Consider the following 12250-nt stretch of genomic DNA (forward strand, 5'->3'; position numbering starts at 1 on the left):
AGGATATTAAAGAGAAAAAAAAACAGACAACTGGGATTATATCAATCTAAGTAGCTTCTGCACAGAAAAGGAAACATTCAACCAAGTAAAGAAGCAGCCCACAGAATGGGAGAAAATATTTGCAAACTATATGTTTAGTAAAGCATTAATATCCTGAATATACAAGGAGCTATTGAAACTCAACAACATAATGAACAAATAAAGAAATGGGTTAAAAATATGAGCAGGCATTTTTCAAAGGATGAAATACAAATAGTCAACAGACATGTGAAAAGATGCTCAGAATCACTAGCCATCAGAGAAATGCAAATCAAAGCCACAGTGAGGTTTTACCTCACTCACGTTAAATTGACTATCATCAAAAATTAATAAATAACAAATACTGGCAAGGGTTTAGAGAAAAAGTGCTCTAATACACTATTGGTAGGAATGTCAACTAGCAAAACTATTATAAAACACATTATGGAGATTCCCCAAGAATCTGAAAGTAGATCTAACGTATGACCCAGCCATTCCAATCTTGGGAACTGACACAAAGGAAATGAAACTAGCATTGGAAAGGGTTATTTATGCCCACAAGTTTATAGCAGCTCAACTCACAATAGCTAATACAGGGAATCAACCTGGATGTTTATCAACTGATTACTGGATAAAGAAATTGTGATACCTGCCGGCGCCGCAGCTCACTAGGCTAATCCTCCGCCTTGCGGCGCCGGCACACCGGGTTCTAGTCCTGGTCGGGGCGCCGGATTCTGTCCCGGTTGCCCCTCTTCCAGGCCAGCTCTCTGCTGTGGCCAGGGAGTGCAGTGGAGGATGGCCCAGGTCCTTTGGCCCTACAGCCGCATGCAAGACCAGGAGAAGCACCTGGCTCCTGCCATGGGATCAGCACGGTGCGCCGGCCGCAGCGGCCACTGGAGGGTGAACCAACGGCAAAGGAAGACCTTTCTCTCTGTCTCTCTCACTGTCCACTCTGCCTGTCAAAAAAAAAAAAAAAAAAAAAAAGAAATGATACGTATACCTGATAGAAAACTACTAAGCTGCTTAAAAAAATAAAATCCTGCCTTTCACAACACATGGATGCAACTGGAGACAATTAGGTTAGAGATATAGCCAGTTCCAGAAAGAAAAACATCACATCTTCCTTAGTTTGTTGTAACTAATATATAGAGTACAAAAAAAAAAAAGACATGTCTATGAATGAGACTGACACTTAAAGATTCGATTATTGTTTATATCCACTGTTTATACACCTCAGCAACAGTGGTTTTTCTACTTTATTTATTTAGTGGAGGGTTACACTTGCTATTATAAATTCAAAGTATGTAATTTCAAACATTAAAAGAAAAATAAGGAAGGAGGAAAGAACGGAAGCAAGGCAGGGAGAGAAGGGTGGGAGTATCATTATGTTCTTAAAAATATATCTGTGGGATACATGAAATTTGTTCCCATGATATTAATAAAAATTAAAATAAATAAATAAAAGTGTTACATGTACAAAAAGAACACCAAAACGAAAAAAAATAAAGGCGATTAAGTGCATCAGATTAAGATGTTTCGTAGTTTATCTACAGAAAACTCCTATGACAAACTGGCTTGAACACTGGTAAATGTATAATTTAAAAAATATATATGACTTTAAAAAACTTTGTCCATGTTATTTTCTCATGCATCACGTGGATAATTTGTATGGAAACAAAGTCACATAGAAGGAAGAAGTTCTAATGTTCCACAGCACAATGAGTAAATATAGTTTACAATAAACTATTATATATTGTATGAAGGACTAGAAGAGAGGACTTACTGGGTTCCAAACACAAAGAAATGTAAAGGCTAGTTCCTTTGATTTGATCAGTACATACCGTGTATCTGTTAAAATGTTATAGTGTATCCTATAAGTACTACAATAGTTAACTATTATATGTTAACCTAAAAGAAAAAAGAAACAGTTTTGATATAAACAATAAAATTAAAGAAAAACTGATATGAACAACAGCAATAAAAAACAAAAATTCTGAATGATACTAGGTTTAAATTGGGTTAGAACATCCATGTGGGTGGTGGTAACCTAAATGAAGGGAAGGCAGGACAGAAGCATTCGGGAACAGCTGGAGGGAAAGATTTGAAGAGGGACCCTGGTTTCTTCTACTGTGGTTCCTGCTGCACTGAAGCACTCTGAGACAGCAACTGAGACCCCACACACCCGTACTGTGTGGGCTATCAACACAGCAATGCCACCTGAATTAGAACTACAGGTCCACCTGGAAGCTTGGAACCGCATGAAGAGTGACTCATTAATCATCATCAAAAAGCATATAAAGAACTGAACACATTACAAGCAAAGCATCTCTGTTATCACATGTAACAAAGGTAGAACTTTTTTCCCTGAACGTTTTGAAACATCCAGTCCTGTGGAGAGAAGGACACACAGAGACAGTTGTCTCAACAAGGAGACCCCACGCCCACGCCCACGCCCACGCCCACGCCCACTCCTTGGGGATTTCGCTGGCACGGGCGGAGAAAAGGGACGGATTCCCATCAGAAGGCGAATTCCAGCAGTGGGCAGGAGAACCTAGAGCAAGAACTCAGAGGCTGCACAGCTCCAAAGAAACTGGCTCCCTCCCAGTCCGCCCTCCCACAGCCTAAGCCACTTACCCAGAGCAGCCAGGTCTGGAGGCCCCAGGGAGCGGTGGTCACATGAGGTGCACCTGCACTCCACAGCAGGTGGCTCAGGTAATGGAGGTCGTGGGTCGAGGCCTGGTCTCCCTTCAGCAGAGAAGCGGGGCTCCCCCACAACGAGGAGTCCAGATGATACAGTGCGAGAGAACCGAGAGTACCATCCACACCCGAAGATGGACCCCACAAAGCCGCACACCTCCCCCATCAGCCTCGGGAGGACCCACACGTCACCGCAGGGCTCAGGCTCCACTGGACTTGCAATGGTGCGCCCGCAAGAAAATGAGAGCTCAGGTCTCAGGCTGGCTGGCTAGGCTCAGCTGTGAGAGGAGCCTCGGGCCCAGCTGCCTGACAACAAAAGCATGCTTGGAATTCTCTGGGACCACGCCCCACCTGAGACCCTGAACCCCAAACCCCAAACCCGGAACCCGGAACCCCGAACCCCGAACCGCTCCACACTTCCCTCCCCGGAAGGAAGGAAGGAAGGAAGGAAGGAAGGAAGGAAGGAAGGAAGGAAGGAAGGAAGGAATTGCGGCCCAGAGCACCGCCCTGTCCGCCCTGGGGAGGGGCCAGAGGGCGTGGCCGGAAGTGGCCACCCCCACTTCCGCCTAAAAGGCCGTTGGGGGGTGCTGCCCTGAGAGGTGCGGCCTCCATCTGAGGCATCTTCACAGGTCTCTTCAGGTGTGTCGGCGCGTTACCTGGCTTACAAGTGTGGGGACCACCCTGCCGAAACCCACAACCCCTGCCCCTAGAAAGAGGAAGCACGAGAAATCTGCCCACCGCGCCCAGAGCCCGGGCGGGATTCGGCCCTGCGGCACCCCCGCCCCACCCCACCCCCCCACCCCACCCGGCCTGCTCCCGCTCCCTCTCCGCCATGGTGGCCTAGGGAATAAAGGCTTACTCCAGGGTTGGACTCGGCTCGCTGAAGGGGTTAGCCCAGGCCTCTGCAGCTAAGGAAGGGAATCCTCGGGACACCTGAGGGTTTGGGGGGCCCCACGGCGCTGAAGCCACAAGAGCAGAGGCAGGGCGAGGGTCCAGGACCCGCTGGGCTGGGGAAGCGGCCATGCCGCGCGCGGCACGGCGCTACACGGAACCCCGGACCTTGCATTGGGAGGGCCCGCTGAGTCTGAGGACTCCGATGCGCCCGCGTAGTCTCCTCCAGAGAGTCGGGGTGTGGGAGCTCAGTTGCAGGGGGAGGCGGCAGGCCAGCAGAGTACGATTTCCACAGCGTGGGCACAATCAGCTTGAGGGCCCTGCTGAGTGCCGGGACCATGCTCACACAGCGCGGCACCCAGGCACCCTGGAATCCTTCCTTACTGTCCCCTGGGGAAGCCCGGGCATAGACATCTTTCTGACCCCACTGCCGCCCAGTTCCTCAAGGATAGCAGCCAAGTGGAGGCTTCTGGTCGGGGAAGAGTCACAAGCTAGCCTGAGGACAGACAATCTGGGGCTCCTCCAGGGCAGCTCCGGAACCCCAAAGACCCCAACTCGCTCTTGCATTTTCCAGTTTGCAGAATCCACGCAGGTGGGACCAAGAGGTCCACACTCGGTTCCCGGGGCTGCCTGTCAGGTAAGCGCTGACCTTGGCGGGAGGGGCCGGGTCTCAAGTAAAGAGACACAGTGGTGGCCAAGGGGAGGAAGTTAAGGGAAGACTGAACAGCGGCTCCTGAATGCGGGAGCTGAGCTTCCTGACCTGCCCCTGCTCTCAGCCCTGGAGACAGACTCCAGGGCAGTTCTATCAGGCTGAGGCTGCCCCTCATGGCCGAACTCCAACTCCATGGGAGGTGAGAGCCTTGAGGTGAAGGGGAAGCCTCCGGGCAGCAGATGGGAGCACTCGCAGCTCCCACCATGGACGAGGTGAGGACCTCGACTTCAGTGCTCACACGATGACACTCTCCCCCATCCAGGTGCCTGCCCTGCCCGCTCTGCTGCCAGCCCTCTGCCGCCTGCAGTGGTCATGCCTCGGGGACAGAAGAGCAAGCTCCGAGCTCGCAAGAAGCGCCTGCAGACTCACACTGTTACCCAGGGTGCCAAGGCTGCCCAGGCCGTTGGGGAAGAGGAAAGAGAGAATCTCTCTCCCTCTGTTCCTTCCTCTCCTGTTGGGGTGGGTGTTCCCCCAAACTCCCCTGCATCGTGTATTTCCCAGTGTGTACTTGGAGGTCAACCCTCTAGCTCTCTTGATGCAGGTGTTTCTGATGCATGTTCTCATGTAGGTGTTGAAAGTGGGGCAAAGGCAAGCCTTTCCAAGGAGGCACCTTCTGCTCGGATATCTATCAGAGATCCTCTGTCCAGGAAGACCCATCAGTTGGTGCAGTTCCTCCTGGAGAAATATAATAACCAAGAGCCCATCATGCAGGCAAACATGCTGAAGGTTGTCACCAGAAAGTATAAGGCACACTTTCCTGAGATCCTCAGGAAAACCTCTGAGCGTCTTGAGCTGGTGTTTGGGCTTGACTTGAAGGAAGTCAATCCCAGTAGTCACATGTATGTCCTTGTCAGCAAGCTAGGCCTCTCCACTGAGAGTAGTCTGCATGGTAACCAGGGCTTGCCCAAGACAGGTCTCCTGATGACACTCCTGGGCGTGATCTTTATGAATGGCAACCGTGCCACTGAGGCGGAGATGTGGGAGTTCCTGAATGCTCTGGGGATCTATGCTGGGAGGAGGCACTTAATCTTTGGGGAACCCGAGAAGCTCATCACCAAATTGGTGCAGGAAAATTACCTGGAGTACCGTCAGGTGCCCAATAGCAACCCTCCATCCTATGAATTTCTGTGGGGTACCAGAGCACATGCTGAAACTACCAAGATGAAAGTCCTGGAAGTTTTGGCCAAGATCAATGACACTGTCCCTCGCTGCTACCCTGATCTCTATGAGGAGGCTTTAAGAGATGAGCAAGAGAAGGCAGGACTGCAAGCTGCAGGCAGGGCCTCCACGGTTGCCAGGTCCAGGGTGGGTTCTAAGGCCAAGTCCCGCAGGTCCTCCCACACCTAATGAGGTCTGAGCAGTATTTTTCACTTTGGTTGAAAAGGGTAGTCATGCTCTGTGGTACAAAATAGCAGAAACAGGAGGAGACAAAATAGATATTTAATCTTTTACTGTGTTACATTAGTAACTTGTTATATTTGTTTTCTGTGTTATTTTATAAATATTCCTTTTAATTGAAAACTTACATTGTATCACAGTCTTTGTTTCTTAATCTCATGAATCACAAATTTATTTCTGTTTTTCATGTTCAATACTTGAATTTTGTTATGTCTGGACAAATTTATAAACCTTGAGTATGTTCCTTTTACTACAGAATAAGTTAATTTGGTAGTGTGATAGGAATGTTCATGGAAATGTAAAAGAACTACACAGTGAAATGATAATGTTGACATACATTTGAAAAGAGAAATGTACAATGATTAATTCTTTGCATAATTCCTTTCAATGTTTCTTTAGTTTTAATAAAAGATATTCAGTTTATTTTGTTTAAGAATGTTAATTTTCTCTTCATTCACTGCACATGGTCTATTCTACTATATTAAAAAAAAACTCTCAAGGGTGGACTTTCCTCAGTTTAGTAGAATATGACATGAGATCAGAATGAGTTAATAAAAAACAGATTTTAAAACAAGGCTGCTAAAAAATCAAGGCAACTTCCAAGGACATAAATATTCTCAACAGCCGGCCAGATGTAGCTCTGACATCTGATATTTCAGCAAGGTGATGGCTTTATTCTGAGGAGCGTGGCCTCAGGTCTGTGGACGGTGGAATTGTGGTGTGCTCAGTGGTCAACATGAGGATCCTCAATAAGGAGAGAGGAGACTACTCACTCCAGAACAGTGATAAAGTACAGTGTCCTGCCCTGCTGTCTTTCCTGGGAGGCCGGGGCAGAGCTTTCTGGCTGAAGTGGCTCTTTTTTCCACAGGGAGTAGTCTCAATGGAGTGAGGGCCTTGGTGTAATGGGAAAAGCCCCCTTCAGCATAGGAAGAAAAACTAATCCCCCCAGGAATAAAATTCATGATCCTAAGTTAAGCTTTTGTTACTCCTCTCACAACTGAAAGGGCCGCACAGAGCCCTGCCACTGATAGCTCCAGCTGCTAACCTTGGATCTGTGCATGAGTCCCACTATTATAGGATATCTAAAGGAGGTAAGGCACTTGGTCTAAGAGGCCAGCCACAGGTTACCACAGAGAATTCATGTCATTCCAAGTGTCACTGTGAGGACCCTGAGGACTTAAGTAACCATTTAAATAGTGAAAGCAGAGACACCACAGAATCCCTCACTACTGCCATCCAAAGTTGACCACAGAGAATTGCATCCAACTGAGGCAACCCCTGCATCCTCTTAGGTGAGCTCTGCAAATCAAAAGTTATCATATGGAGGGACATTCTTCTGGGTCACCAGAATATTCAGTGTCATGACTTTGAGGACTGAGGGGAACCCACACAGTCCTGTCCCTTTCCACCCTGGGAAACCCCAGGCTGAGGTAAACAGATGGGTTACTCACTTCCAGTCCTAGTAGACACTGGTAACTAGAAGGAGTCCAGATCATGAATGGGTAAGTAATCAGGCAGGTCTCAGAGGTCAGGAGGATCCTTCTGTAAGAAGGACTTTCTTTTTTTTTTTTTTTTTTATTTTATTTTATTTTATTTTTTTTTTTTGACAGGCAGAGTGGACAGTGAGAGAGAGAGACAGAGAGAGAAAGGTCTTCCTTTTGCCGTTGGTTCACCCTCCAATGGCCGCCGCTGCAGCCGGCGCACCGCGCTGATCCTGGCAGGAGCCAGGAGCCAGGTGCTTTTCCTGGTCTCCCATGGGGTGCAGGGCCCAAGCACCTGGGCCATCCTCCACTGCACTCCCTGGCCATAGCAGAGAGCTGGCCTGGAAGAGGGGCAACCGGGACAGAATCCGGCGCCCCAACCGGGACTAGAACCCGGTGTGCCGGCGCCGCAAGGTGGAGGATTAGCCTATTGAGCCACGGCGCCGGCTAGAAGGACTTTCCTGATGGCTCTGCTGTGAATGTGTCCCCCAAAAGTTGGAAATTTAATCTTTAATACAAGTTTTGGGAGGTGGGGCTTAATGGGAAGTGATTAGAACCATGAGGGCTCCACCCTTACAAATGGGTTAGTGTTGTTTTCCCAGAAGACAATTCATTTTTGTGTGAGTTCCCAATGAAATGATATGTTTGGCATCTCTCTCCATCTCCCTCCCGCTCTCTCTCAGTTCTGTTTTCTGCCATGGTATGACAGCAAGAAGGTCCTCAGCAAATGCTGGACATTAAATCTTGAACTTTCAGCCCTCAAATTTAAAGGAACAAACCTCTATTCTTTGCAAATTACCCAGTCTCAGATAATCTGTTACAACAACAAAAACAGACTAAGACATCTGAGCCAAAAGATAATCTGTTCTGTAATGCTGGAGGAGGCTATGCCACAAATATAAAAAGGAGCTGAAGATGGTATTCAAGACTTGTTCTTAACAGTTTCAAGGGGTAGTCATGGTATGTCTTCATCAGCGAGGAATTAAGTTCATTGTTATATCCAATCAAGGTCAAGCTCATTTTCAAGTGTTGTTGCTTTCTGTCAAGTATACTTGGCTTAAAATATGACTAATGAAAATTTGAGTTTTGCATGTTTGGTATTGATATAATCACTAAATATAGCAGGTTATATCCTACAGCCTAATATGGTTCCCAGGGACCTTTCCCACCTGAAGGAAAGAAAGCAGAAAGAAAATAAGCCACATTCAAAACACTAGGAGAGTCTTATAAATTATTCCTGTGTGAGTGTTTTGGCACTGTGAGTTAACACAGTGCTTGGGACACCCACTTCCCAAATTAGAGAACGAGTTCAGTCCTGGCTACTCTGCTTACAATCTGGCTTCCTGAAAATGCATCATGGGAGGCAGTAGATAAAGACACAGGTGCTTCTGCCCTTGCCACCCACTTGGATGACCTGGATGGGTTTCCAGGCTTCAAGCCTCAGCCTAGCCCAGCCTTGACTTTTGTAGATATTTGGGGATGAATCAGCAGTTGGAACATTTGAGTCTCTCTTTCATGCTGCCTTTCACAGAGATGACAATAAATAAAATGAACACTAAAAGCTGGCACAGGCATTATAGCACAGCAGGTTAAACCACTGCTTCTAATGCCAGTATCCCATATCAGAGTGCATGGCTTGAGTCCTGGCTGCTCTACATTTGTGTTCCAACTTCCTGATAATGTACCTCGGAGTTAGCTGATGATGACCCAAGAACGTGATTTTCTGCCACCCACATAGGAAACCCAAATGGAGGTCCTTGATTCTTGCTTCAGACTGGCCTGGACCTGGCTGTTATAGGCAATTAGGGAGTGAATAACCAGTATGCAAGTTCTCTACACTCCCCCCATCTTAAAAGTATATAGCCATCCTATTGACCTAAATAGGAACTACATGTAAGTTGTTAAAAAATGTGACCTGGATCTTTTCTTTAAAAAATCAACTGGGGCTACTGTTTTGGCACAGCAGTTTGTGCTGCCGCTGGGGTGCTGGCATCCCATATATGAGTGATCATTCTAATCCTGTGTGCTTCATTCTGATACTCGCTGATAATACACCTGGGAACAAAGTGGATGTTGGCCAAAGTACTTGGGTCCCTGCCCACACACGGGAAAAACCCATAGTGAAGAGGAAATAAGGCTGTATGCAGAGACAAAGGAAGGAAAGCAGGACCCTGGACACAAACGTGAAAAGTGGCTGCTTGCAATTAACTGAAGATGATAGCCACATTTATCCTGTCAGGGGGGTGGAGGACAGATATCCTAATCTCTGCTTTCTGTAACTCCAGTCATAAATCTATCCTATAAATCTGCCCCAAGTATCTCTTGTTGTAAACATATTGGACCAAATGAACATTAGAAGGGTGGTCTCAAGTCAAGAAGGCCAGTTCCCCTAAGTAGTACAAAGTCACACAGGCTGCAATTTAAAGCCACCAATGCTGTAATGGTTAAGGCATGATTCTGATGAACCTATAAATATTGAAAAAACATAGGTTCCATGCTCAGTCTTGGGAAATAATTCCAACGAGAACGCCAGTGTTAATAAACCATTTCTGATCCTCCACTCAGCCTCTACTGCTTGTTTGAATCAAGGGAATTTCCCCACACCAGTTACTGTAACAGTAACTATAACAATAGAGTTACAGACTGATAGCCTAGGTGTTATCAGTCCCAACCATCATGGCGGTTTGAGGAGTGAAGCAGGGAATGGAAGATTTTTGTTCTCTAACTCTGACTCTGCCTTCGAAATAAATAATAAAAAATACTAAATAAATTGGGGTCAGCACGGTGGCGCACTAGATTAATCCTCTGCCTGCGGCGCCGGCATCCCATATGGGTTCTGGTTCCAGTCCAGCTCTCTGCTGTGGCCTGGGAAGGCAGTGGAGGATGGCCTAAGTCCTTGGGCCCCTGCACCCGCATGGGAGACCAGGAAGAGAGTACATGGCTCCTGCTTCAGATCGGTGTAGCACTGGCTGTAGCGGCCATTTGGGGAGTGAACCAATGGAAGGAAGACCTTTCTCTCTGTCTCTCTGTCTCACTATCTGTAACTACCTGTCAAATAATAAAATAAAAATCTACAAAAAATATTAAATCTATTGAAGTTAATAGAGTAATTAAATCCCCAAATGGCCACAGGAAACTGATTCACCACTAACATAGAAAATGAGTAGAATACAAAATATTATCTATCAGGGCCAAACCTCTAAACATAAATATAAAAGGCTTCTAACTACAAAAGGCAGAATGGGAGATATGATCCAGAGACCATGAGTAGCTAAAGCTCAGGCTCAGCAACAGAACTTGGGCTCAAGGAGCTACTGCAGTCATAGTTCATGGTGATGAACATTAAACCCTTTACCAGGACACAGGTATTTACCTTAACTGGGAGAAATAGGATTGCTATCCAGCACTCAACATACCCTGAGGAGATGGAATAAGTAATAGAGATAAAGAGGTAAACAGAGATGGGAGGACAAATTCAGACTCTGGGACAGGTGGCCAGGAAGAAGAGAAAGACATGTTTTGACATCATTTGTAAATTATGGATTTATCAAGAATGATTTTCACTTTTTGTAGTAGTCAGTGTGGAGTACACGTGCATCTACTTCCCTATCTAGCCAGTGCTATGCATTATTTCATTAGGAAATACAGCCACAGGGCTCTTCATTATTCACAGGCTGTATTGAGGATTCCCTCCCCCACCCCTACCTGTACCCCTCCACCCCACAAAAAGATAAAGGACAGAGTACAATGTCTGGATCTACAAAAGCCTTCAAGATTCCTGGGAAAGTTTATAGGTAGCAAGAAAAAAAAGAAGTAACAATTGCCTTATACTTCATCACTAGTATCTGGCCTCTTTTAACCAGTTCTTGGCCTGGAGAGTTCCCCTCCATAGAAGAGTTTTCAGCAAGATTCTCCCAACCTTAATGGTGACCAAAAACAAACAAACAAACACAAAAAAACTTCAACAAGGTAGAGTGAGGGGTGAAAATAAGAGGTAAGGACCACTGCATGGCTGTACTTGGCCACCAATGCGGTATGTGGTGTGTATTCAGGCTTGAACATCCCCACACCTGCACTGCGACTACCACCATGTGGCCATTTGACAGCCCGCCATGGACAAGCAGGACTCCTGAGCTACAACATGCAGGAGAAGGACATACAATGCTCTTTCAGTGCCTATGGCCAAATCCTTGAAGTAGAATTCAAACACAGGTACAGCTTCATGGAGTTCTAGGACTCTTATGAAGTTGACAACATTTACAAGTTGAACAGCAAGGAGCTCTGCAGCAAGCATGATCATGGAGCCCACCTGGGGCCTGCATCACAATCATGATAGCTGAAGCCACAGTGGGCTCCTACTGGGACATGAAGCATGCCTTGGATAAACCAGATGGTAAAGAAAGAAATGGAGAAATATTAGGCTTATGAAGAAGATCTAGGTTATGTTCTAGAAGGTCACGAGGTAGGAATCACAGGAACAGCCACAGTAGATCTCAGAGTATTTCTAGAAGTTGTTTCCAATTTCAATCAGAAGGCAGGGAATGTAGATCAAAGAGCAAATCCAAACTCGAGTTTGATGGGGCTCTCATACATGTTCCTGAAGCAAATCTAAGGATCTATATGAAAAATCCCAAAGCAGGTCTCTGTTTCAGTCTCAGTCCCCAAAAGAAAATGGAAAATGTGACATTAAGACAAAATCCAGATCAAGAGGGCAATCTCATTCCAATTCATCCATAAACTGTTCAAACCTCAAAGACTTGTTCTGTGTCCTCTGCACCAAAAAGAGCTATTTAAAGGTCCTATTCTAGATCTAGTTGAAAGTCAAGGTCCAGGTTGAGATACAGAGATTAACTCAGAACTCGACATTCTTAGCACACTATTACAGAACTCTTTCCTACTTACTTTGGCAGTTACTCTTCCATATTTGTACTTGTTCTCTGCCACAAGAAGAATCTCCTGGAAACAAGGGCACACAGCAATTTGATTTGTGGCCAAATATGATGAAAAAGATGAGGTTCTAAAATGGTGGCATGAAGTAAAAAACCCTTTCCCT

General features: G+C 46.2%; 1 protein-coding gene across 1 annotated transcript; it reads left to right on the forward strand.

Annotated features, from left to right (window-relative positions):
- The first annotated feature begins 3229 nt into the window (after positions 1-3229).
- LOC100347689 (melanoma-associated antigen B1) lies at positions 3230-6129 on the forward strand. Its single transcript, XM_051827657.3, has 3 exons — positions 3230-3354; positions 4181-4243; positions 4581-6129. The coding sequence occupies exon 3, from the start codon at positions 4631-4633 to the stop codon at positions 5663-5665; it is 1035 nt and encodes a 344-aa protein (XP_051683617.3). The 5' UTR covers positions 3230-3354; positions 4181-4243; positions 4581-4630; the 3' UTR covers positions 5666-6129.
- Positions 6130-12250: the final 6121 nt, after the last annotated feature.

This window comes from Oryctolagus cuniculus, chromosome X, assembly GCF_051225735.1.
Source record: "Oryctolagus cuniculus isolate XC-2025 breed Fujian yellow rabbit chromosome X, ASM5122573v1, whole genome shotgun sequence".
NCBI classification, from domain to species: domain Eukaryota; kingdom Metazoa; phylum Chordata; class Mammalia; order Lagomorpha; family Leporidae; genus Oryctolagus; species Oryctolagus cuniculus.

Excerpts from the sequence above, each read along its gene's own strand:
- LOC100347689 (XM_051827657.3), top strand. The coding sequence starts at position 4,631 with ATGCCTCGGGGACAGAAGAGCAAGCTCCGAGCTCGCAAGAAGCGCCTG.